Source organism: Salmo trutta, chromosome 24 (genome assembly GCF_901001165.1).
Source record: "Salmo trutta chromosome 24, fSalTru1.1, whole genome shotgun sequence".
Lineage (NCBI taxonomy): Eukaryota > Metazoa > Chordata > Actinopteri > Salmoniformes > Salmonidae > Salmo > Salmo trutta.
Window position 1 is genome coordinate 15,536,202 of NC_042980.1, and position 26,465 is coordinate 15,562,666.

Consider the following 26,465-nt stretch of genomic DNA (forward strand, 5'->3'; position numbering starts at 1 on the left):
TTTACCATAATTAAGCTGTTCACTTTACCACAACTGTTCACTTTACCATTGTGTTTATGGCTATCCACAACACCAATTCCTTGATCTCATTATGTTTCCACCAAGGACCATATCTCTTGTTTCACCTGTTACAAAATGTCTGTGATGTCTAACTGCATTCTCCTCTAGAGGGAGCTGTACGCCACAATGTGGAATACGATCAATGGTCCTTCACGTTTGCACCATAGAGATAGATAAAGGACTCATCTTTGTATCTGTGTCATTATAGCGTCTGTGACAGCATGGGCAGCACCATTGAGGTTTTCTTCTTCAGGATTGGCTGATTGCTGCTGATGACCTGGTTGGACATGACTCCAACAGGGTCACCAGGAGGGATCAGCCAATGGTGGAAGAGTTTGGCCAGAGGATGAGTCTGAGTTGTTTTCAACAGTCGATTCAGTCTATATATCCGGGTTGCATCTGGTTTATACAGACCAACATCACATGCACACTAGCACTCAGTGCACACAGGGTGCAGTGACGACGTCATCACCTACTCCAACATGGCAGACACTGGATAAACATAAAATGTTTATATCTTCGGCTGTGAGTGATGTAAAAAATGGGATGTTTTGTGTGCAAAGGTGATGACTAAAGTGTCTTATTAGGAATTTTCAAATCTGACTTGTATGGAAATGTTCTTTCTGGGCCGGGCGACAGTTAAACTGCAGTACCAAAGAAAAACTGTAGGAGCAATTTAAAAAGTGCTTCAAATGACCCCTGGCCCCTTGGAAAGCCCTCAATGGCACTGCCAATGTTAAAATGCCTTTTGGCCACTAGAGGCCTCCTTTATTCTCTATGGTATGCACTTTGCAGCATGTTTTATTCTGTGTTCAAAACAACTGGGAACTTGGAAATCTCTGACTTCCGAGCGTTCAAAACAACTGGGATCTCGAAAAAAAAACATCTCTAATTGGGAAAACGTAATCATCCAACTCGAAATTCCAGGTCAGAAACTTTCTAGAGCCGACTTTCTGACCTGAAGTTCACTGACATTTGACCTCGTTTTTTCCCCGAGTTCCCAGTTGTCTTGAAAGCACCATTAGCCCTCATTCATCCTATTCACACTTCTTTGTTAAGCTTATGAGATAAAATGATTAAACATTCCCACAATTACATAAAAATTGGGGCATATTGATTATACAAGTGATGCAAGGTGTTCACACACCATTTTAAATGGTGATTGATAAAGTCAACTTTCATATGTTCACTAACCAAAACATTACTCTACTGGCTCTCTCCAAGAATGACCAACATTATGTGTAACATGCATCTCTGTAGGTTGCCTAAGTCCATCACATGCAACTTGACCTGCCGTACACAACACAACTCTCATGACTGTCCATGAGAATCCAAATAGGTCAGATCAGGTTTGCAATGAATAACTTCAATCAGACCCCCACTCACCTGTAGAGGGGGAAGGAAAGAACTAGTGGGGATTAACAACTCACGTCCTGTTGTAAATCAAGGGAGAAGATCCAGGCCTGCGCTCTCCAAATTCACCAAAGGAATGTGCTTTGTCTCAACAGACATTTTCCCCGCTGAAACTCTAACACGTTCAAAAGCAAATACTGGAACAATATTTGTAGTATATAACATTAAAAATGTTATAAAGGAAATACTGTAACTTGGAAAGTATAACCACTTTTGACATTTCCATACTGTGTTGTGCATGTAATATGAAAAATTATGAAAGTGTTTTTGTTAAGAGAGGGATGTGATTTGAGAAGTTATAAGAGATAATTGTTTTCCATAACTTTGCACAGTGAGTAATCACTGCCCCGGAGTGGGGTCAGGGAGCGAGCCAGCCTGTTGGAACTGCCCCTTTCGAGCAAAAGGTATAAATGACGGGTTATGAAACACATTGGACGAGAAAAAGCGTGAAGCGGCAGCTACACGTTGTAAAATGATTTGAACTTTGAATCTCAACATGAGGTGGAGACGATAAACTCACCTCCCGGACAATCACTGGTATGGCTGATTAGCTGTCCTAAGTAAAGTATCTTCGAAAGTGAATTTAAGTAGGACCCTCCTGGTACTCTGCTCAAACCATCGCATTACGCTACTCTCATCAAACCACTGGGGAACCATCGATACGGCTGGCTAGCCTATCTTCAAAGAAGCATCTTCAAAAGCGAATGGAGGTATAATCAACTCTGTAGTTCTGTTCAGGACTACACGACAAGTCACCGGTTACCGGGCAACTACGAAGAATGACAATAGACGAGTTGTTGGAACCATTTTGGACAATCAGAGCCTTACAAGCGTGTCGCGAAAAGTCCCAACCCCCTTTCCAAGGCTGCCCTGTTCACCGAGAGATCCGCGGCGAACCCAGGCATTTCACGTAAATACATTCATGATTTCTTGCTCAAAGCCGACGGCGGTTTGTGTGGAAAATATATGGTTATTGTAGATGAGAGTAGTTTCTGAATGTGGCAATGTTAAGCGTCTCTGTCCCTCTCCATCTCTTCTTTAACAAGTATCCATGTTGTCATTCTGCTAGGGACCTGTTTTCAGCTAATTACGTCTCCAGTCAATAAGTGTTTATCCTGTGTTCCCATTTAATTAGCTAGTAAATAAATAATTAAACCAATTTGTGTAGTTCTGAATCATAAGGCTCAGGTTTTTGCAGATGCAAGGTTTACGACTTCAGAATGGTGATATGATACAAGGTTATGATTAATAAGTTGACTGTTTATAGATGTGATAGGTAAATAGGTGAATTTAATTTGTGAGATGGTAACTCTAAAGAACCGCTCTCATGGTGCCCCAGATCCTAATGAGTTAATTATTACATGATTAATTTAATCAGGTAACAATTAAACATAGTTTGTTATTTATATAATTGTCTTCAGATGAATGTTAATGAAGGTCAAATCACAACACAGCTGATTAGTAGAATCAGGTGTTAGTGCAGGGCTGGAACAAAATGCTGTACTCCAGGAGTAGGTTTCACCATTCAATTCAGGGTTGACCTCCCATGTAACAACCCAGACAGAGGATTGAGAAACACTAATAGGCGCTGCATGGTCAATCTGACATTGATTTGGCAGTGCAGCATTTAGGGTGATACGGCCTCTGCAGGAGTCAGAGCATTCATACTTTTGAGTAGAGCTGTTGTCAAGGAAGTGAGCTTGTGTTTATACGGGACCTCCCGTCAACCAATCATGTCAATGCGGAGCTATACAGAGCCTTCAGCATTGTTACAAAATGTGGGAGGCGCACAGCGATGCGGTACGGAGCTCAGTTTGATATCTGGGTCCCTCCTGAGTCACCACTATTGCATCACACCCTCCATATGACGCCTGCGACCATATTTTCAGATCAAGCATAAATTGGGTAGGGGCCTCCCGGGTGGCGCAGTGCCACCAGAAATTCTGGGTTCGAGTCCAGGCTCTGTCGCAGCTGGCCGCGACCAGGAAGTCCATGAGGCGGCGCACAATTGGCCCAGCGTCATCCGGGTTAGGGAGGGTTTGGCCGGCAGGGATATCCTTGTCTCATCACAGACTAGCGACTCCTGTGGCTTGCCGGGCGCAGTGCACGCTGACCAAGTCGCAAGGTGTACGGTGTTTCCTCCAACACATTGGTGCGGCTGGCTTCCGGGTTGGATGGGCATTGTGTCAAGAAGCAGTGCGGCTTGGTTGAGTTGCGTTTCGGAGGACGCATGGCTCTCGACCTTCGCCTCTCCCGAGTCCATACGGGAGTTGCAGCGATGAGACAAGACGAACTACTACCAATTGGATACAACGAAATTGGGGAGAAAAAATAAAGCATAAATGGGGTCTTAGTCTCACATCCTGTAATGGTGAGACAAGGTCATTGAAGTGTCCTTCAAACTCTGCCATTTTGATATATACAAAAATAAACTTACATTGTGCCTTATATTGTGTGCTCCTGCCTTTAATCACAACTGCTGAATAAAACCTGTCTACTACTTGTACCGGGATCTCAGCCCGTGGGGCCAATTCCCTGAAAACCGCATTTGGGAACTCCGCTCAAGCGTCTTTTACACCTGCAATGTTAGGTCACTGAACTCAAGATGCATTTCAGGCCTTAAATCAGGGTTTTTGCTCAATTCATGCACCTTGGTTGGAGAGGGAGGTAGTGTTGCCTTCCTGATACTTGAAAATAAATCAATAGTTGGGATAATTGTTTAGCATGTAATTTATTCAATTAACAAACTCAAATAGAACCATATCATGAGGTATTGGATACATTAGACATTACCATGGTCTGTAGTAGACGTTACTTCCAAGACGACCCTTTGAAATTAGAGACTATTCCAAATCTGATTGAGCATTTGCGAGTATTAAAACCACTACCCATACAATTAATTGAAACTTTTCGTGAAACAAATATTACACAGCATTGACCCAATAAATTATAGAATACTTACAGTCTATGGATCAATAATTTATTATGTATACTAGAGCCTGTTAAACCAAGGGATATAATTTACACCATCAAAATGGAGGTACGGCTGTGAAATATGGCAACTGATAATGCAAACACCATTCAGAGTACCAGCAGGTATGTCAAGCAGGCTATTCAAAAAAAATTTGTTAAAATGCTAAGAATTAGAGTCTTAGCTCCTTGAAAGAGCCATCCCCCTTCTCCTCTGAACACTTGATATTTATATAAGATACAGAAAGGGAAGTCTATACATTGAACAAAGCGTAGAGTGGTCTACGAAGTTGCCGACTTCAAATATGCTATAAGATCTGCACGCTCGCCCTTCTTCTTGATGCCAGCAAATATCATCTTTGTTCCAGGAATGTATTTCTTGGGGTTCTCCAAGTACGTCATGAGGGTATCGGTTTCCCAGATAATGCCTGAAATCACATGTGAAATGCACAAGTTAGAATGAGAATGCAATATGTTACTGTCAGATTCCCCCTTTAATTTCCTGTAGGATGGTGAGAGAATCTCAGACCTTTGGATTTGTTGGCATCTGTGTAGGAAAAGCCTTCAGCTTGTCCAGTCTTGCGTCCAAACAGACCCCAGAGGTTTGGACCGACCTTGTGCTTTCCTCCATTTTCAACAGTATGACACTGGGCACACTTCTGGACAAATGCCTTCTTTCCCTTAGCAATATCACCCATGCTTCCTATTGGACAAAATACAAAGAGGTAACTATAAAAACAGAAGACCATCTCTTTAGTGGTACCCAAAAATACAGAAATGGAGGGAGGTCTCCACCATTTCAAATGACACGTTGCTGACAATCCCAAGGGAAGATTATTTGTTAGGGTGGTTCAACGTGCTGACTGGAATTTCATAATTGGAAAAGTCTAAAGGGTATGCCTGGGACTTCCCAACTCTGACGTCACCCTATTGAAGTTGACATTTTAGCCGGGTTATGGGTTAGGTAAGGATTAAGTTGGGACGGCAGGTATAGTAGCCTAGCGGTTAAGAAACTATTTTAGAATCCGAGAGTGAAGTACTTAGTCTCATCTAACATGTAGGCTCAGAATTCCCGAACAAGCTTCATTTCAAGTTGCTTTACCTGTTGTCTGCTGATTTTGGCCCCGTCAGAGGTAATCTAAGACAAAATATATACAGGGAAGCGTTGTCAACCCAACCTTCAGTACGATGGCTTGTATATCGGTTTAACGGACGCGACACACTTGAACAATATGGCCAAGCCTAACCGAACGTTGACCCACGCAGTCAGCGGGCAAATTTCACAAAAACTTCTAGCTGATTGCGAGGAAACGCACCGCAGTCGATTACGTCCGGCTATTGTTTACACAGTGATTCACATGCAATGGCTCTGGATTTAAGCGATAGACTCTTCCGACGTTACACCAAAATAAAATATTAAATATAAAATTCCGGTAAACACTTTCCTATGGATACCCAATCCCCCCCCTACCGCCAAAAGCACTGACAACCGGTAAAGAGCACACATCATTTTATTCAACGTTCTGGCTTGTAGAGACTCCTGCATTTTTAGGCAGACTTCTTTCAGACTGAAAAGCCAGTGTAACCATGGTAAGAGTGATGTTTCGGCAAAGCTGTAAAGAGCGTTGGGCCAGTAACAGGAAGGTTGCTGGTTAGAACCTCCGAGCCGACTACGTGAAAATGTCGATGTGCCCTTGAGCAAGAAACTAAACGTTCCTGTAAATCGCTCTGGATAAGAGCGTCTACTAAATAACTAAAATGTAAAGGTTGGGGTTTAGCCTGAGGACGTCGTAAGGATCCGTCATTGTAATAACGTTTCATAATTTGCCCTGCAGAATATTCACTCGCCACGAGAGGCGTTAGTACTGCTTTGGTTGCGCAACTGTCTATGTAACACTCGCTGGGAGTAGTGGAATGACAACGTGCCGGCATTTGGGTGTAACGTTGTGTAACTTAGCTAGGTTACAACTAGCTATTTAGCCAAATAAGAGGGCGTTAGTATTAACGATAGGTCGTTGAGGTGGCCACGTTTGTTAACTAATAGTAGCAAGAGAAATTAACTAGTCAAGTTACAAAACGGCTAACGTAACTTACCTAGCAAGTTACGTTAATGAACTTGTTCTCTCAAAAGACGAACACAGACTACACATGTTGGCTGATATGTTTCTTCACAGCCATGGCTTGTTTCAGTTGTTCTAAGATATTCAGTTGTGTTGACTTTAGACGCGTTAACCGGCTAACAAGCTTGTAAAGTTAACCCCCGAACGTGTAATCGGCGGATAACTACATTCAGAATCAGACAAACTTTGCTTCTTTTTCTTATTTCGAAAGAAATGTTCACAACAAAAGAAACACTGACTACAGTAAAACGTATTTACTCATTCTTACCTGTTCAATGTATCTATATTCCTTAAAAACTTCGTTCACCTTGAGCTGTCTCCGCGCCGGTAGCCTACTGTAACAAATCCAAGGAAGTCCCTTTTCTTCCCTGAAAAAAGATGTACTCCGTTTAAAACGTCAGTCGCATACTGGCCAGTCACATGCTCTGCGTCATCACTATCATGACGAACACTGCTGTTTTACGTTCAAGCCCTAGATGGAGTTGAGGAAAAAGTGACTTGCTGTACTACACAATGGCAAGATTCCACTAGAGAGAAATAGTAATGGCGTCTTTTTGTAGGCACTAACTTTTTTATTTTTTTATTAACAGGAACATGCTAAACATAAACATAACAACCAGAGCGATTCCACAAAGAAATTAGAAAAAAATAAAAAATAAAACTAATCCACATTATATCAATTCAAATACAGACATATAGCGAATAAATGTTTTTGACATTTTGTTTTGTATACGTTTTAAAGACTCTAAATAGTTTTCCAATCAGATTTTTTTTTAATTAAGAAAAGGGCCTTTTTCTTTATAAATTTTGATTTGTGTATGACATTTTTTCCTAATAAAATAGATTTATGACATACTCACGTTCAATTGTGGAATCAGTGTAGTAAAATAATATGTCAAACTTAGAAATTGCAATGGTTGTATGCAATTTGAGGCCAAGATATAGTTTTACATCAGTCCAGAACACTTCACTATATAAACACTGACAGAATAAGTGTTTAATAGATTCAGTTTCTAGTTCACAAAAACTGCATTCACTGGTAACATCAGGTATATATTTAGAAATCAAGCTATTACACGGATAGAATCTATGGATAATCTTAAAGGAGATCTCCTTTACTTTATTGGTCACCATAAATTTGTGTGGAGTGAGCCAAGCACGGCGCCAGTTTACATCAAACGATGAAGCCAAACAAAATATCGCAGAGGGAATAGACTTCCTGTAGAAAATATCCCTTAATAAACGATTGTTGAATTTCGTATCTAGTAGACCAATGCCATTCACCTGGATATCGCTTACAATCGGAGATATTCCAAAATATGCATTATTCTGAAGTAAAGTTTTTATCCCACTAGGTATAGCTTTAATAACAGTGTCATATTCCTTGCTTGAAACCTCAAAGTTGTATCTTTCCATAAATTCTCTCCGTGTAAATAGATTCCCACTAATATTAACTTATTGTGTGACAAGGACAATGTTTTTCGAGAACCATTTATGGTTAAATAACATCTTGTTTCTTTGTAATATCGACCCATTGTTTCATATAAAACATGTATGAGGTGAAAAGTTGTGTTTATACAACAAAGCCCAGGACATTAAAGGCTGCTTGTGAAAAGCTGCCAGTTTCACAGGAAGTTTACCCACAATATATGGACATTGTAGTAAAAAAATTAAGCCCTCCGAACTTCTGAAAAACAAAATGAGGTATAATATTCCAGAAACTATGAGGACTTTTTATGTACCTTTTAATCCAGTTGACCTTTGATATCTGATTGAAGAGAGTGAAGTCTAAGACATTTAGACGCCATCACAAACCCTGTTGGTGATAACATCTCTTTTTATCTTATGTGGCTTGTTTTTCCATATGAAGTTGTACAAAAGCCTATCTAAGGTACAGCAAGTGGATTTGGGAATGTCAATAGATGAAAAAAGATAGGATGCACGAGATAGCCCCTCACCTTTGGATAAAAGCACCCTTCCTTGAAGACTTAAATCCCCCCCTAACCATGAGGATATTTTTTGTTGTTGACAGATTCAGTTACAGGGTTCAAATTAAGATCATTCACAGCCTTAAGATTTTTAGTGATCTTTACACCGAGGTAGGTTACAGTATCTTTTTCAGAGATGTTACAATCTGCTGGATTGACAGCTCCTTTCAAAACAAACATCTTACATTTGGAAAGATTTAATGCCAAACCTGAGATTTTGGAGAACTGCTTCATGATATCCAATACTGATCTAGCTTGTGACACATTTATCAATAGGCACTAACTCTGCCATGGTTTGTTGGACAAAGCCTATGTGGAAATTAATGACGTTTATATAGGGTTAATCACGCCGAAAATAAGGTCTATGGTAAACACCGGCTTAGGATATATTATACGTTTTGTTTTATGAGATCATCTTCATCAGCTAACGTAATTTCTTGTGAATTTTTAAACAATGTCATTTTAAAAGCACATGAATACTTCATAATTCATAAGGGTCATACTAACTGACTGCAGAGGATGCGGTTGGGAGGAGCTATAGGATGGACTCATTGTAAAGTCTGGAATGAAATCCATGGAATGGAGTCAAACATGTGGTTTCCGTATGTTTGATGTGTTTGATACCATTCCATGAATTCCATTCCAGACATTACAATGAGCCATTCCTCCTATAGTTCCTCCCACCAGCCTCCTCTAACTGACTGATATTATCTCATAGAACAAAACCTATAAAATCTCCTAAACTTGAATTGACCTCAGACCTTATTTTCGGCGTTTATCCCAAAACCCTATTATTCCCCCATTAATTGTTTGCCATAGGAATGGCTGAATGAACCAGAGAACTTATTTCCAGGTTTTAGGACTACATGCTGGCGAGCTCTATTCTCAAAACCCATTGAATGAGAAAGACATTCTCCTCCAATTGGTATTGATAAGGAGACGAGGAGAGAGGACGTGAGGAGTATGCAATTGAGATCTTCCCTATGTTATGGAAATACAATGTAAAAATGTTATACAAAATTTCGGCGAAATGGCCTTGTTGTTTGTATTCACACTACACCACAACATATATTCTGTATTCCTCTCTGACTACATTCATTTTTACAGTCAATCATCATTGGAAAGATAAGACAAAAGTTGTAACTTTCGAGATTGACAGAACATTCAATGACAGAACAACCTCGAAAGTTCCAACTGTTGTCTTATCTTTCCAATGATGATTGGTGTGGTTTGAGACCATAGGGCCTCATTTACACTCTATCCAAGTAACTAATGCCGTAGAGAAAGAGATAGTTTAACTTCACCTATCCCGGTTAACAGATGGTTACTTAAGGCAAAAACGAAAGTAGGGTGGGTGGGTGGTTGTGATGTGGACGTACTAGCAACCCAAAGACTGTGAGTTTGAATCTCATCACGGACAACTTTAGAATTGTAGCTAATTAGCAACTTTTCAACCACTTGCTATTTTTTATCTACTTTGCAACTACTTAGCACGTTAGCTAACCCTTCCCCTAATCTTAACCCTTTTAGCTAACCCTTAACCTAACCCTAACCTTAACCCTTTAACCTAACACCTAAACTTAAAGGAATGTTTCGCCCATTTTGAGTTATATTGTTTTTGTGCATCTCTGAGTGATGTTCTGTCGATTCCCTGGGTCATTTCATGTTTTCAAGTGTATCGGCGTTCAAGCAGGCAGAAATCCGACCAGTATGACACAGCACTGCAATAAAGTCACTCTCACTACACTGGAAGTTAATAGGAATACAACTTTTAGATCATAAAAATGCCTATTATACATGTCAGATTTCAATATTGGCCCATGTCAAAACTCGGGTGTCACACCCTGATCTGTTTCATCTGTCTTTGTGCTTGTCTCCAACCCCTCCAGATGTCGCCCATATTCCCCATTATCCCCAGTGTATTTATATCTGTGTTCTTAGTTTGTCTGTTGCCAGTTTGTTTGTTCGTCAAGCCTACCAGCGTTTTCCCCCTTGCCCCTGTCTGTTTCTAGTTCCTGTTTTCTAGTTTTCCAGGTTTTGTCCATTCTGCCTGCTCTGACCCTGAGCCTGCCTGCCGTCCTGTACCTTGTCTCACCACACTGGATTATTGACTACTGCCTGCTCTGACCCTGAGTCTGCCTGCCGTCCTGTACCTTGTCTCACCACACTGGATTATTGACTACTGCCTGCTCTGACCCTGAGCCTGCCTGCCGTCCTGTACCTTGTCTCACCACACTGGATTATTGACTACTGCATGCCCTGACCCTGAGTCTGCCTGCTGTTCTGTACCTTGTCACACCACACTGGATTATTGACTACTGCCTGCCCTGACCCTGAGTCTGCCTGCTGTTCTGTACCTTGTCACACCACACTGGATTATTGACTACTGCCTGCCCTGACCCTGAGTCTGCCTGCTGTTCTGTACTTTGTCACACCACACTGGATTATTGACTACTGCCTGCCCTGACCCTGAGTCTGCCTGCTGTTCTGTACCTTGTCACACCACACTGGATTATTGACTACTGCCTGCCCTGACCCTGAGTCTGCCTGCTGTTCTGTACCTTGTCACACCACACTGGATTATTGACTACTGCCTGCCCTGACCCTGAGTCTGCCTGCTGTTCTGTACCTTGTCACACCACACTGGATTATTGACTACTGCCTGCCCTGACCCTGAGTCTGCCTGCTGTTCTGTACCTTGTCACACCACACTGGATTATTGACTACTGCCTGCCCTGACCCTGAGACTGCCTGCTGTTCTGTACCTTATGGACTCTGATCTGGTTTACTGACCTCTGCCTGCCCTTGACCTGTCGTTTTGCCTGCCCCCTGTTCTAGTAATAAACTTTTGTTATTTCAACACTTTCTGCATCTGGTTCTTCCCTAAAACGTGATATCGGGAGGATGTCTTCTCTCGAATGAGACGGAGACAATATTTTTGCGATATTCCTACCTCGAGAAATGTGTAATTTAACGGAGAATCTAGCATATTTTTACTATTTGTCTGCCTCTTTATTCCAAGGAGCATTGCATGGTACCATTGCCAGAGATATTATAGAAAGCAGATAGGAATCCAATGAATGAAGGAACGTACTGTATAACGCCCCACCAAGAAGACTGTCGACCAATTGCATTCACGTTGTCATGCTGCATCACGCGATTGCTAAGCTAATCATCATACAATTCCTTCTAAAAGTCAGTGTATACAGTGCATTCAGAAAGTATTCAGACCCCTTCCCTTTTTCCACATTTTGTTACGTTACAGCCTTATTCTAAAATTGACCAAATTAATGTTTCTCCTTATGAATCTACACACAATACCACATAATGACAAAGCGAAAAAAGCTTTTTGGACTTTTTTCTTGCAAATGTATTAAAAATGTAAAACAGAAATACCTTATTTACATAAGTATTCAGACCCTTTGCTATGAAACTCGAAATGTAGCTCAGGTGCATCCTGTTTCCATTGATCATCCTTGAGATGTTTCTGCAACTTGACTGGAGTCCACTTGTGGTAAATTCAATTGATTGGACATGATTTGGAAAGGCACACACCTGTCTATATAAGGCCCATAGTTGACAGTGCGTGTCAGAGAGAGATGGTGGCGAATAGTGTGGACGAAAAGAGAGAAGCAACAGCTGTGCTGGAGTGCGATCAATATGGGTGACCGCTCTGATGATATGGAGCGGGAGGATGAGGTTCAAGGACCTGAATGGTCTGTAGTGGAAAGACATAGGAAGAAGAGAGATCGTGATACTGTAAGCAGTGGAGCGTCTAGTGTATAAAGCAAAAAGAGATTCAAGGTAGGAAGCAAGAGCAATAATGTGTCTGAGTGGAAAGATGTCATGGCATGTGAGACCATAGGGCCTCATTTACACTCTATCCAAGTAACTAATGCCGTAGATAAAGAGATAGTTTAACTTCACCTATCCCGGTTAATTGGAAATGGTAGATTGCTAATATTTTGTGGTAGCCAGGCTCAGCAAGGGAAGATTCTGCAAATGGAAAAGCTTAATGGGAAGAAGATTAAAAGCCATGTCTCTGGTGCGTATGCTAGGTTGAGGGGAGTCATCACTGGGGTCCCAATATATATGTCCACAGATGATATTGAAGAAAATGTGAAGGGAGGCAGAGTGATTGAGGCCAAAGGGTTGATCAGTAGGAAAGAGGGTCAAATGAGTGAAAGCTTGTCAGTGATGCTGAGGTTTGAGAAAGTCTTGCCAGGAAAGTACAGATAGGATTCCTTAGTTTCAATGTTTGAGAATTTGTCTCATATGCACTACTGTGTTTTAAATGCCTAAGAATGAGACATGTAGCTGTTCAGTGTAAGGAAACAAAAGATGTGCCAAGTGTGGAGGGGAACATGATTACAGTGAATGTGGAAGCAATGTGAAGGTTAAGCGTTGTAATTGTGGGGGAGAACACAGTGCAGCATTTGATGCCAGGTGCAGAGAGAGGCTAGAGAAGCTCAGAGATATAGAACTAGTCATGATGTATCATATGCAGAAGCTGCAATACAGACTAGTAGAACAGGGCGGACTAATGGGGCTTACATGGATGTACCTGTAGTAAGTGTCAGACTGATGGATCTTACATGGATGTACCTGTAGTAAGTGGACCTACTGTCAGACTGATGGATCTTACATGGATGTACCTGTAGTAAGTGGACCTACTGTCAGACTGATGGATCTTACATGGATGTACCTGTAGTAAGTGGACCTACTGTCAGACTGATGGATCTTACATGGATGTACCTGTAGCAAGTGGACCTACTGTCAGACTGATGGATCTTACATGGATGTACCTGTAGTAAGTGGACCTACTGTCAGACTGATGGATCTGACATGGATGTACCTGTAGCAAGTGGACCTACTGTCAGACTGATGGATCTGACATGGATGTACCTGTAGTAAGTGGACCTACTGTCAGACTGATGGATCTTACATGGATGTACCTGTAGTAAGTGGACCTACTGTCAGACTGATGGATCTGACATGGATGTACCTGTAGTAAGTGGACCTACTGTCAGACTGATGGATCTTACATGGATGTACCTGTAGTAAGTGGACCTACTGTCAGACTGATGGATCTTACATGGATGTACCTGTAGTCAGTGAACCTACTGTCAGACTGATGGATCTGACATGGATGTACCTGTAGTAAGTGGACCTACTGTCAGACTGATGGATCTGACATGGAAGTACCTGTAGTAAGTGGAACTACTGTCAGACTGATGGATCTTACATGGATGTACCTGTAGTCAGTGAACCTACTGTCAGACTGATGGATCTGACATGGATGTACCTGTAGTAAGTGGACCTACTGTCAGGGCCGGTGTTTCTGATGGTCCTGGGATGGAATTCATAGCTTTTATTGGTAAGGTTATCAATACAACTTGGGTTGTGGAAAGCAGAAGGAAGGAAATATTGGGGGTAACATAGGTTACTGTGGAAATAGTTGTTGACATGCTGAACAATCTTAAGGGTGGAGTGTTTCAGCATGATATAACGTTTAATGGGGTTGGAGATGGTTTTTTAGGGGAGAAGGGAGGGTGTGGTAGGCGTTAATAGGGATTTATTTGGTTTTGAATTGTATTTTCATGGTAGTACAGAATTGGGCAGATCATGATTGATCGTACATTCCAGCACAGTAGATGGCGGCATGCACTTTAAACATTTGTTTGTGGACTGCCATGATATAGAAGAAGAAGAAGCGAATGTCAGAGCGAAAACCAAGCCATGAGGTTGAAGGAATTGTCCGTAGAGTTCGAGACAGGATTGTGTCGAGGCGCAGATCTGTGGAAGGGTACTGAAAAATGTCTGCAGCATTGTAGGTCCCCAAGAACACAGTGGCCTCCATCATTCTTAAATGGAAGAAGTTTGGAAGCACCAAGACTCGTCCTAGAGTTGGCTGCCTGGCCAAACTGAGAGATCGGGGGAGAAGGGCCTTGGTCATGGAGGTGACCAAGAACCGATGGTCACTCTGACAGAGATCCAGAGTTCCTCTGTGGAGATGGGAGAACCTTCCAGAAGGACAACCCTCTCTGCACCACTCCACCAGTCAGGCCTTTATGGTAGAGTGGCCAGACGGAAGCAACTCCTCAGTAAAAGGCACGTGACAGCCTGCTTGGAGTTTGCCAAAAGGCACCTAAAGGACTCTCAGACCATGAGAAACAAGATTATCTGGTCTGATGAAACCAAGATTGAACTCTTTGGCCTGAATGCCAAGCGTCATGTCTGGAGGAAACTTGGCACCATCCCTACGGTGAAGCATGGTGGTGTGGGGATGTTTTTCAGCGACAGGCACTGGGAGACTAGTCAGGATCGAGGGAAAGATGCACAGAGCAAAATACAGAGAGATCCTTGATGAAAACCTGCTGCAGAGCGCTCAGGACCTCAGACTGGGGCGAAGGTTCACCTTCCAACAGGACAACGATCCTAAGTACACAGCCAAGACAACGCAGGAGTGTCTTTGGGACTGTCTTTTACACACTTATTTTGCAGTGATCTGCAATCTCTTCAACCTCTTTCCATAGTTCTCCAAAGTAACTCTCACTTCTGTAGTCCTGTAATGTGTATGTAAGGGCACCTACTAGATCCACAGCCCTTGCTAGGTCAAGAGAGCTTGATTGGAGCATGTCAGAAAGACATTTGGCATCACCATCCACCTTACAAAAGGTAACCAAAGCCTTATGAAATGTAAATCTATCTGAGAAAGAAGGCCCCTTGCCTCCACTGATCTATCACCACTATTTTCAAGCGTGACATCCTGTAGCACTCTCAGAACTGCTGGAAGCCTGTCCCTCAGATTACAGCATGCCGTGTATATGCATGCCCACCTTACATCCGTACGTCTCTGTAGTTCCCTGGGCTGCTGCTGTGGATACAGCTCTTTCTGAACTGCAAGCCACTTGAGATGAACGTACAAGCCAGATACAAAGTTATAAAGCTTCTGCAGGAGAGCAAAAAAATGTACTGCCTCAGGCACTGATTTTACAGCATCAACAAGAACCAAATTAAAACAATGTGCATTACAGTGCACATAAAATACAAATATTTTTAATCCGTGCAGACACACCAGAATGCTTTCCGCTCATGACGGATGCACCTTCATAGCCTTGCCCCACAATATTATTTCTGTAGTCCAGACCATATTTTTCAAGGCAATCAATTATCATTTTTGTGAGACATGGTGCATCTAAGCTTTCAGCTGACTGAAAGTGCTTTTGTGGATGGCCCTGTTGTAATAGTACCTCACAACTAAAGACATGTGTTCTTTTTTCTCTAAATCTTTGGTTTCATCTGCAATTACACTAAAAACTTAACTTTCTTTACTTCTCTTATTATTTCACTTTGTACCATCTCAGCTAAGCCCTCAAGAACTTTGTTCTGGGTTTGGTGGCTTGTGTATTTAGCATTGCCACATGCATTCATCCTTTACTCTATGAGAGGGTCATGCTTTGCTATTTCTTCTAACATTGTCAAAAAATGATCCTTGTTGTGAGAGTCATCAGACTCTCGATGACCTCTCTGCGCTTAATTTTGAGTGGCAGTTAATCGGAGCACATCTGCAATTGTTTTAATGTAAGTACTGCTGTTGAAAGCCCTTTTCCTAGTACCATGCTGAGTTAAGTAGTAATTTAAAGTATTTTTACTTAAGTACTTTACACCACTGATAATCAACAGTTTATACAAAAAAACGTTATAGTTTAAAGTTTTCCTTAATGTTTTGTAATGTCTTAGGTTACTGATTCACTTTTTAAATTCGGGCTGGAGGAATAGTTGCCAACTTGTGTTTGTGTTGAAAATAACTCTGGGATAAAGCAATGGACAGTGACCTCTGTACCTTACTTTGATGTTGTTTTATTTTACTAACACTGTTAAAAAAAGTTATTTTTGGTGTCTCATTTTCTCTTAAAATGGATATGTTTATGTTACAGTAACAGACAAGTGAAAATCTCACAGTTAAATGTGCAATATACAGAAATCGCAACGCCATTTCCTGGTTGCTAAAATTTGCCTACCATCTAAACTGCTGTGAACTATCTTTTCCATAACCAAAAATATTTTATTTTGAGCTGTTTGAAGCTGGTGTACAAAACCAAAAGTAAAAGACGCAAAAATGAAAGTTAAGAACGGGAAGCCACTTCTTAGACATGCTTTCAATGAGAATGACAGATCTAGTACTCACCATTCTATGTGAATTTGGTCGGGTCAGCCAAAAAGTTTCATAATGCAGCTTTAAAAGTTCATATTTTGTTAACTCGTATCCAAATAATGTTGTTGACTCGTCCTATACTCATATTTGTGACAATCAGCAGTCTAATTGCATCAGAGTAGGATTATATTGCATTGACACGCACAATTCAGCATGCACTCTACACAGACCGGTGCGGCAAAAACAATCAGAGCTGCAGTAGGCCTACAGTATATGCAAATAGACCATTGCCGTATATGGATCTGTGCCATTTACTTTGAACTGGACTGTGTTTACAGCATGAGCGGTCGTGAGTAGATGCAGTTGTTTTGAAATCAAAGCGAGAGCTGCATGTAGTCACGTGTGTAAAAAATCTTCATATCCTTTGCTAGTTAGTGAGTTATTAGCCCAGTTATAGATCATTAATAGTCAGCAATAGAGGAGCGATTGCTTCCTTCAAAAGCACAAAACGTGTACATGTCTAGACATCTTTGAAAAGCGAGTCAGGTAAAGAGCTTTTTTTTTGTCTTAGGGTCAGTGTTGTATCTTGATACAGGCTTGAATAAGCTAAGGAGTCTCTATGGGGGTACCACAGGGTTCAATTCTCGGGCCGACTCTTTTCTCTGTATATCTCAATGATGTCGCTCTTGCTGCGGGTGATTCCCTGATCCATCACTACGCAGATGACACCATTCTGTATACATCTGGCCCTTCTTTGGACACTGTGTTAACAAACCTCCAAACAAGCTTCAATGCCATACAACACTCCTTCCGTGGCCTCCAACTGCTCTTAAACACTCTGAAAACCAAATGCATGCTTTTCAACATTCCGCTGCCCGCACCCGTCCGCCCTACTAGCATCACTACTCTGGATGGTTCTGACTTAGAATATGTGGACAACTACAAATACCTAGGTGTCTGGCTAGAGTGTAAACTCTCCTTCCAGACTCATATTAAACATTTCCAATCCAAAATTAAATCTAGAATCGGCTTCCTATTTCGCAACAAAGTCTCCTTCACTCACGCCGCCAAACATACCCTCGTAAAACTAACTATCCTACCAAACTTTGGCGATGTCATTTACAAAATAGCTTCCAATACTCTACTCAGCAAACTGGATGCAGTCTGGATGCAGTCTATCACAGTGCCATCCGCTTTGTCACCAAAGCCCCTTATATCACCCACCACTATGACCTGTATGCTTTAGTCGGCTGGCCCTCGCTACATATTCGTCGCCAGACCCACTGGCTCCAGGTCATCTATGAGTCTATGCTAGGTAAAGCTCCGCCTTATGTCAGCTCACTGGTCATGATAACAACACCCACCCGTCGCACGTGCTCCAGCAGGTATATCTCACTGGTCGTCCCCAAAGCCAACACCTCCTTTGGCCGCCTTTCCTTCCAGTTCTCTGCTGGCAATTACTGTAACGAATTGCAAAAATCGCTGAAGCTGGAGACTTATATTTCCCTCACTAACTTTAAACATCAGTTATCTGAGCAGCTAACCGATCGCTGCAGCTGTTCATAGCCCATCTGTAAATAGCCCACCCAATCTACCTACCTCATCCCCAAATTGTTTTAATTTACTTTTCTGCTCTTTTGCACACCAGTATTTCTACTTGCACATCATCATCTGCTCATCTATTCACTCCAGTGTTAATTTGCTAAACTGTAATTACTTCGCTACTATGGCCTGTTCATTGCCTTACCTCCTCACGCCATTTGCACACACTGTATATAGACTTTATTTTTTTCCTATTGTGTTATTGACTGTACGCTTGTTTATTCCATGTGTAACTCTGTGTTGTTGTTTGTGTCGCACTGCTTTGCTTTGTCTTGGCCAGGTCGCAGTTGTAAATGAGAACTTGTTCTCAACTGGCCTACCTGGTTAAATAAAGGTGAAATATATATATATTTTTTTTTTAAAGGAGCCAATAGGCAGATGGTAGCTTATTTTGTCTGATTCTCTGTAATAATGGTTTGGAAATAATAACGCATTTTATTTATAAAAGCAGTTTCTTGCATTAAACAACACAACAAAATGTTCAGTCACCTCCTTGTCAATCAGGTTAATGTCCAGCCCTGCATGTTTTTTCCAAAATCTCATGGAATGTAGGCCTATATTGAACACCACACATTGGCTGCTACTGTAGGCTGAATGATAGAACAGCTATTTAAATGTTAAAACATTGTTTTTGATGGTAGGCCACTCTGGAAGGCCTACATTATGATCAAATAGCCACAGTAGCCTACTTGGCCACTGTTAAAACTGCAACTTAAAGCAGGTACAGCCTCAGTGTTCACAGTAAACACGAAAGTTGCACAGATTTTTCACAACGTTCAAGTTTGCGCTCAGAAGACCTGAAAGTTGCTCATTGTCAGACAGCCCGGTACACTCAGCTTGTCAACACCTCTTACAAAAACAAGTAGTGATGAAGTCAATCTCTCTTCCACTTTGAGCCATGACAGATTGCATGCATATTATTAATGTACCTCTTTGTGGCACCTGACCACACTACTGAACAGTAGTCTAGGTGCGACAAAACTAGGGCCTGTGGGACCTGCCTTGTTGACAGTGTCGTTAAGGCAGAGCAGCGCTTTATTATGGACAGACTTCTCCCCATTTTAGCTGCTGTTGTATCAATATGTTTTGACCATGACAGTTTACAATCCAGGGTTACACCAAGCAGTTTAGTCACCTCAACTTGTTCAATTTCCACATTATTCATTACGAGATGTAGTTGAGGTTTAGGGTTTAGTGAAAAATTTGTCCCAAAATACAATGCTTTTAGTTTTGGAAATATTTAGGACTAAGTTATTCCTTGCTACCCATTCTGAAACTAACTGCAGCTCTTTGTTAAGTGTTGCAGTCATTCCAGTTGCTGTAGTAGCTGACGTGTTATAGTGTTGAGTCATCCGCATACATAGACACACTGGGACATAAATTAAGTTACTTGCATTGTGTCTGCCAACGCCCCTAGGATAATGCACATTTGATGCAGCATTGTGACAACTTATTGTCACAATGGTAGGGATTAACTGAACTGGTCTTGGGTCATTGATAAGTCATTGTTTCAACGCAGCCTTTAAACGCGTGGAGAGATTTTGAAGGACTCCGTAGTGTAGTCATAGCTATGTTTAGGGTGGGGTAGTCTGACATTTGGCAAGAGTTATGGTTGGAACAAAGGCATGTGCCAGGTTGAAGAAGGAAGCAAAGAATAAATTAAGGGCCAGCGAGGGTTAGGTGGGATGTAAAATAGGATAAGTAAAGCAAGGGTCAGACTAGAGATATAAAATGGATATCCTTTGAGTTTGACTTCAAGTGAACTGTGATGGTGAGGTGTGAAAGCTCTGTATGTACCATGCCAGAGTCAAATATATAGAGCTGAGTTAGCACACCGATAACAACTATCTATGTCTGGCTCATGGTGCTAATATCCAATACTACAGTGTCACGTACTGTAATCGAGAAAGCGTTGAATATTGGCGAAGTACCAACATTTTCAGCTGTGGGTGTGTTCAGCCTTCAATGAAATGCACCTGGTGTAAAGTGAGCTATGGGGAGTGGCTAAGAATGTTGAGACTGCAGACAGTGTGACCCTCTAATGACAGATACAAAATATGATAATTGCTACTGGTACAGCACTGGTAGTAAATATACACAACTCATTTACTCAACAATAACTAACTTGCTTGTCACTAAAATTACACCAAATTGTCTCTGAGTTGAGGGCTTTGGTTAAATTACAACCACTAGATGGCAGTCTAACTCTTGGGAGAGACTGTTGCATTGCTTTATACTCCAAGAGAGGGGGCATGAGATGACTCAAATTCATCCTGGACGAATGGCTGGTTTAAACTTTTACCAACTGGGAGATCAGATTTATCCCCCACTGATAAATATAACAAAGATTCTACCCTGATTTCAATCTTTATTAGTAATAATTAAGGGGGAATGCAGAGAGTTGGGCTCAAACCAGAAACCACAGTGTTGTAAACAGTACCACCTGTGTCATGAAGATCCAGACCTTTTGGATGAGGCCGTAGTATGCACACATACAGATCCAGACCTTTTGGATGAGGCCGTCGTATGCACACATACAGATCCAGACCTTTTGGATGAGGCCGTCGTATGCACACATACAGATCCAGACCTTTTGGACGAGGCCGTAGTATGCACACATACAGATCCAGACCTTTTGGATGAGGCCGTCGTATGCACACATACAGATCCAGACCTTTTGGATGAGGCCGTAGTATGCACACATACAGATCCAGACCTTTTGGATGAGGCCGTAGTATGCACACATACAGATCCAGACCTTTTGGATGAGGCCGTCGTATGCACACATACAGATCCAGACCTTTTGGATGAGGCCGTCGTATGCACACATACAGATCCAGACCTTTTGGATGAGGCCGTCGTATGCACACATACAGATCCAGACCTTTTGGATGAGGCCGTCATATGCACACATACAGATCCAGACCTTTTGGATGAGGCCGTAGTATGCACACATACAGATCCAGACCTTTTGGATGAGGCCGTCATATGCACACATACAGATCCAGACCTTTTGGATGAGGCCGTCGTATGCACACATACAGATCCAGACCTTTTGGATGAGGCCGTCGTATGCACACATACAGATCCAGACCTTTTGGATGAGGCCGTCATATGCACACATACAGATCCAGACTTTTTGGATGAGGACGTCGTATGCACACATACAGATCCAGACCTTTTGGATGAGGCCGTCGTATGCACACATACAGATCCAGACCTTTTGGATGAGGCCGTCGTATGCACACATACAGATCCAGACCTTTTGGATGAGGCCGTCGTATGCACACATACAGATCCAGACCATTTGGATGAGGCCGTCGTATGCACACATACAGATCCAGACCTTTTGGATGAGGCCGTCGTATGCACACATACAGATCCAGACCTTTTGGATGAGGCCGTCGTATGCACACATACAGATCCAGACCTTTTGGATGAGGCCGTCGTATGCACACATACAGATCCAGACCTTTTGGATGAGGCCGTCGTATGCACACATACAGATCCAGACCTTTTGGATGAGGCCGTCGTATGCACACATACAGATCCAGACCTTTTGGATGAGGCCGTCGTATGCACACATACAGATCCAGACCTTTTGGATGAGGCCGTCGTATGCACACATAAAGATCCAGAACTATTCCACCTCGCAAAAGACCGCAGACACAAACCACAATGTGACATGGGAACACTTCTAACAGGTAAGAGACCACAGGATGGTTATCCCACACTGCCACCAATGTGCAGTTATGGAGCGAACACACTTCTACACGTGCCAGCTTTACCTTATAGTACCATCACACACAGGGACCTATAAAAACGAACATCATTTGTCCGGGTGCTGTAAGCCATCACACTAAAATATATATATTTTTAAGTATGTTGCATAGAACAGTGTGTGTCTGTGTTTTAGTATGTTCTTTTAGTCTTTTTATCGGCACAATCAGTAAGATTCCCTGCGGTTCAAGAAGGCTTACCACTGATTCTTGAATTTCTAAATTATGCGTAGCGGTCTGTCTCGGGACGTCAGTCTATCAGGGAACTTGTTCACTGCGCTGACATAAAATAATCCAGTGCCTGGTTTTGCGAAACACAATTGGCCCATCTTGCGCTCGGATCCAGTACGGTCATTTCTTCCCTCCAAAACTCATTCTTGCTGCAGGGAGGAGCGTTGAGCATCCGTCTGAGTGACTGCATTCAAGAAGAGAACGGGCATACACAGCACTTTTTTTTGACTTTCCATTGCTTATGTTCTAAACCTCTATCTGATCTACTGTATTAGCAAGGGGTTTCAACGTGGAGCATCCTAGGCTAACATCATCTGTCTCAATAGGAACGCGGGGTTTTCTGTTGCATAGTCGTATCATTTGTTTCCTGCGCAAAAAATTGCAGACATGGTCAATACAACGAAACATCGGTAAGCTAGCAATGTTTTCCATACTTGATCTAACTATTTTATGTCAATTGTTTCTCTGCGCTTTGAAATTGAAGTAAAAAAAAAATCTAGAAAATGCTATCCATTCAAGTGGTAACTCGGCATCCTCAGACACTGGGGAAGGCTACTTGTGTTTATACCCCATCTAACCATTGACTACCTGAGAAATGGATGACAGTCTACTTTTGCTGCATTTGAATGGCCGACTTCTGACTTGAAACATAACTGTCTGCAAAGGGGCCTACAATTAATTCATATTTTAAGTCATATTTAGTGGTACAGTGTCAGTTTATCATTTAATGATGCGAAAATTGATTGGTGAGTGACGTACATACAAGTTGCATCATCATCACGCTGTCACTATCTGCAGTGCTTGACTTGGACTGAAAAGCAGCCCGTACTCATTGTGGCAGCCGGTACTTCGGTACAGGAGCGCCACAATACTTTTAAACTAACATTCTATAAGAGGTGCAGGAGTTGAAGCAGTAGAACATTTTAGGTGGTGGTACTCAGCTCCTTTGTGCTCCTGCCCAAGTCAGGCACAGACAATCAGGAATCATCTTTAACGTGTGATTATCATGCACCTTGTATCAAGACCTTTAACAACTCCTCTGCCAGTAGCCTGCAATGATATTCTGGATGAGCATCCGTCCCATCAGGGAATTTGCTGAAATGAAGGTCAGAAAGTGACATTGCGGTGAGGTTTAAAAATATCCAAAAGGACAAAGCCTTGATGGAGGGATTTACAAGGGGAATGTTGTAATTATCTGCCTGTTACTGCATGACATTCCCATCCGTGGCCTGGGCAGATTCTGCTTTTATAGCACTAGTAATTGATTTAGGACTGAGGAGAGGAGACCTCCTCAAGCTATCGTTTCACATCAGTTCATAGAGTTCATACCGTATCCCCAGGCAGAACCAGGTCCCATATTCAGAAAGTGGCTCGGTGTAGTAGTGCTGAGCTTCTTATTTGTGTGATTTAGAAGGCACAACTGATCCTAAACCAGCACTCTTATTAAAGCCACATTGAGACTAGTTTCACCATTAAACCTTTTCATCTTTCTGATGACTCGTTTTATTGAAAATTGTGACTCACAATTGGAACCCATGAGCTGTGCTTTAATTAGTCAGTAACAGTAGTTAGCTGAAGAGCCTGTGGACCTGAAGGACCCAGTCATTAACATCAGGTTTAATGAGATTCCTTCTGGAAAATGCTTAGTGGTGGTTCTGAGGCCGAAAGAGGGAAACAAATAATTTAACACATTAATGTGTTGTTAATCACTTACTAAACATTGACGTTACTGCACTGCTCTGCTGATATTAGCCACATTGTGCCCTGTGGGAACAAATGAGCCATAGTGGGCAGAACAAGCAAAGAGGGGGGCAGAGCCAAGCACTAGCTAGCAAGATTCTATTGGCACGTTCTAGCATAATCTGCATATTTCCGTTAGGCAACGCCTACTCTGAATTGCACATGTACAATAACTCAATTCGCCTTTGCACTTACTGTAAACAACGTGATTTAAAAAAAAACTTTTGCGAAGGGTAAAGTCTACAAACCTTAGTCCACTCTGTTCATAACATATTTTGGTTTTGGGAACAGAACTGTATTGAGATCAAATGTTTAATCGATGAGAAAATCTGCCAAAACCCATCTCGTCCCATCTTCTCACTACCATATGTGACCCGTTTCAGGAAACTAGGCGTATGTCGCGGGTCACTACTTCACAGAAGAGCCGTTTGAACGTATTTAATGTTGTATATTTTTTATTTAAGTTTCTCCCTGCAGGCGGTCACTGAGTCCGAGGTGCTAAAGGAGCTCCTTAATAAACTTGACCCCAAAAAACCATCTGGATGGTTTAGAACCTGTTTTCTTTAAGGTTGCTGCCCCTACAGTATAATCGCCAAGCCTATCTCTGACCTTTTTAACCTGTCTCTCCTCTCTGGGGAGGTTCCCATTGCTTAGAAGGCAGCCACGGTCCGTCCTTTATTTAAAGGGGGAGATCAAGCTGATCCAAACTGTTATAGGCCTATTTCTATTTCTATTTTGTCCTGTTTATCAAAAGTGTTGGAAAAACTTGTCAATAATCAACTGACTGGCTTTCTTGATGTCTAGTATTCTTTCTGGTATGCAATCTGGTTTCCGCTCAGGTTATGGATGTGTCACTGCAACCTTAAAGGTCCTCCATGATGTCACCATTGTCCTTGATTCTAAGCAATGTTGTGCTGCTATTTTTATTGACTTGGCAAAATCTTTTGATATGGTAGACCATTCCATTCTTGTGGGCCGGCTAAGGAGTATTTGTGTCTCTGAGGGGTCTTTGGCCTGGTTTGCTAACTACCTCTCTCAAAGATTGAGTGTATAAAGTCAGAACATCTGCTGTCTCAGCCACTGACTGTCACCAAGGGTGTACCCCAAGGCTCAATCCTAGGCCCCACGCTCTTCTCAATTTACACCAACAACATAGCTCAGGTAGGAAGCTCTATCATCCATTTATATGCAGATGATACGGTCTTATACTCAACTGGCACCTCCCTGGATTTTGTGTTAAACGCTCTACAACAAAGCTTTCTTAGTGTCCAACAAGCTTTCTCAGCCCTTAACCTTGTTCTGAACACCTCCAAAACAAAGGGCATGTGGTTTGTTAAGGAGAATGCCCCTCTCCCCACAGGTGTGATTACTACCTCTGAGGGTTTAGAGTTTGAGGTAGTCACCTCATACAAGTACTTAGGAGTATGGCTAGATGGTACACTGTCCCTCTCTCAGCACATATCAAAGCTGCAGGCTAAAGTTAAATCTAGACTTGGTTTCCTCTATCATAATCACTCCTCTTTCACCCCAGCTGCCAAACTAACCCTGATTCAGATGACCATCCTACCCATGCTAGATTACGGGGACATAATTAATAGATCGGCGGGTAAGGGTGCTCTCGAGCGGCTAGATGTTCTTTACCATTCGGCAATCAGATTTGCCACCAATGCTCCTTATAGGACACATCACTGCACTCTATACTTTTCTGTAAACTGGTAATCTCTGTATACCCGTCGCAAGACCCACTGGTTGTTGCTTATTTATAAAACCCTCTTAGGTCTCACTCCCCCCTATCTGAGATACCTACTGCAGCCCTCATCCTCCACATACAACACCCGTTCTGCCAGTCACATTCTGTTAAAGGTCCCCAAAGCACACACATCCCTGGGTCGCTCGTCTTTTCAGTTTGCTGCAGCTAGCAACTGGAACGAGCTGCACCAAACACTCAAACTGGGGAAAATACCTTTTGAACGGTCATCCAGCTCGGAATTGTAAATCCGGCCTCTTTCTAGAGCTACAACCTGAAAATCAATGACATCACCATGATTCACTTGTCCTAGCTTGTTTATTCCTGTCACGTCCTGACCAGTAAAGGGGTTATTTGTTATTGTAGTTTGGTCAGGACGTGGCAGGGGGGTGTTTGTTTTATGTGGTTCGGGGTTTGTTGGGATATGTGTTTATGTAGAGGGGTGTTTGTTGAGAGTATTCCGGGGTTTTTGGTTATGTTCTATGTTTTGTATTTCTATGCTCTGTCTATGTTGTGTATTTCTTTGTGTTGGCCTGGTATGGCTCTCAATCAGGAACAGCTGTACATCGTTGTTGCTGATTGGGAGTCATACTTAGGTAGCCCTGTTTTCACCTGTCATTTGTGGGAAGTTGTTTTTGCATTGCTATGGTTAGCCTG

At 42.1% G+C, this 26,465-nt stretch overlaps 2 protein-coding genes across 8 annotated transcripts in view; one reads left to right on the plus strand and one right to left on the minus strand.

Annotated features, from left to right (window-relative positions):
- Positions 1 to 4,185: 4,185 nt before the first annotated feature.
- On the minus strand, positions 4,186 to 6,960 carry LOC115160790 (cytochrome c). Of its 2 annotated transcripts, none has more exons than XM_029711196.1 (3): positions 6,832 to 6,960; positions 4,973 to 5,146; positions 4,186 to 4,871 (listed from the first exon to the last, which is right to left on the minus strand). In XM_029711196.1, exons 2-3 carry the CDS (start codon positions 5,139 to 5,141, stop codon positions 4,726 to 4,728), a joined length of 315 nt encoding a protein of 104 aa, XP_029567056.1. In that variant the 5' UTR covers positions 5,142 to 5,146; positions 6,832 to 6,960; the 3' UTR covers positions 4,186 to 4,725. The 2 variants fall into 2 exon arrangements, with proteins under 2 accessions (XP_029567056.1, XP_029567057.1); XM_029711197.1 differs by lacking the exon at positions 6,832 to 6,960 and adding an exon at positions 5,546 to 5,702.
- A 15,498-nt stretch (positions 6,961 to 22,458) lies between these two features.
- Positions 22,459 to 26,465, plus strand: part of LOC115160791 (oxysterol-binding protein-related protein 6) — a 58,857-nt gene continuing 54,850 nt past the window's right edge. For all 6 annotated transcript variants that reach the window (XM_029711198.1, XM_029711204.1, XM_029711203.1 and 3 more), the window contains exon 1: positions 22,459 to 22,731. The gene's annotated coding sequence lies outside the window, so the exon portion shown is untranslated. The remainder of the gene's footprint in view (positions 22,732 to 26,465) is intronic.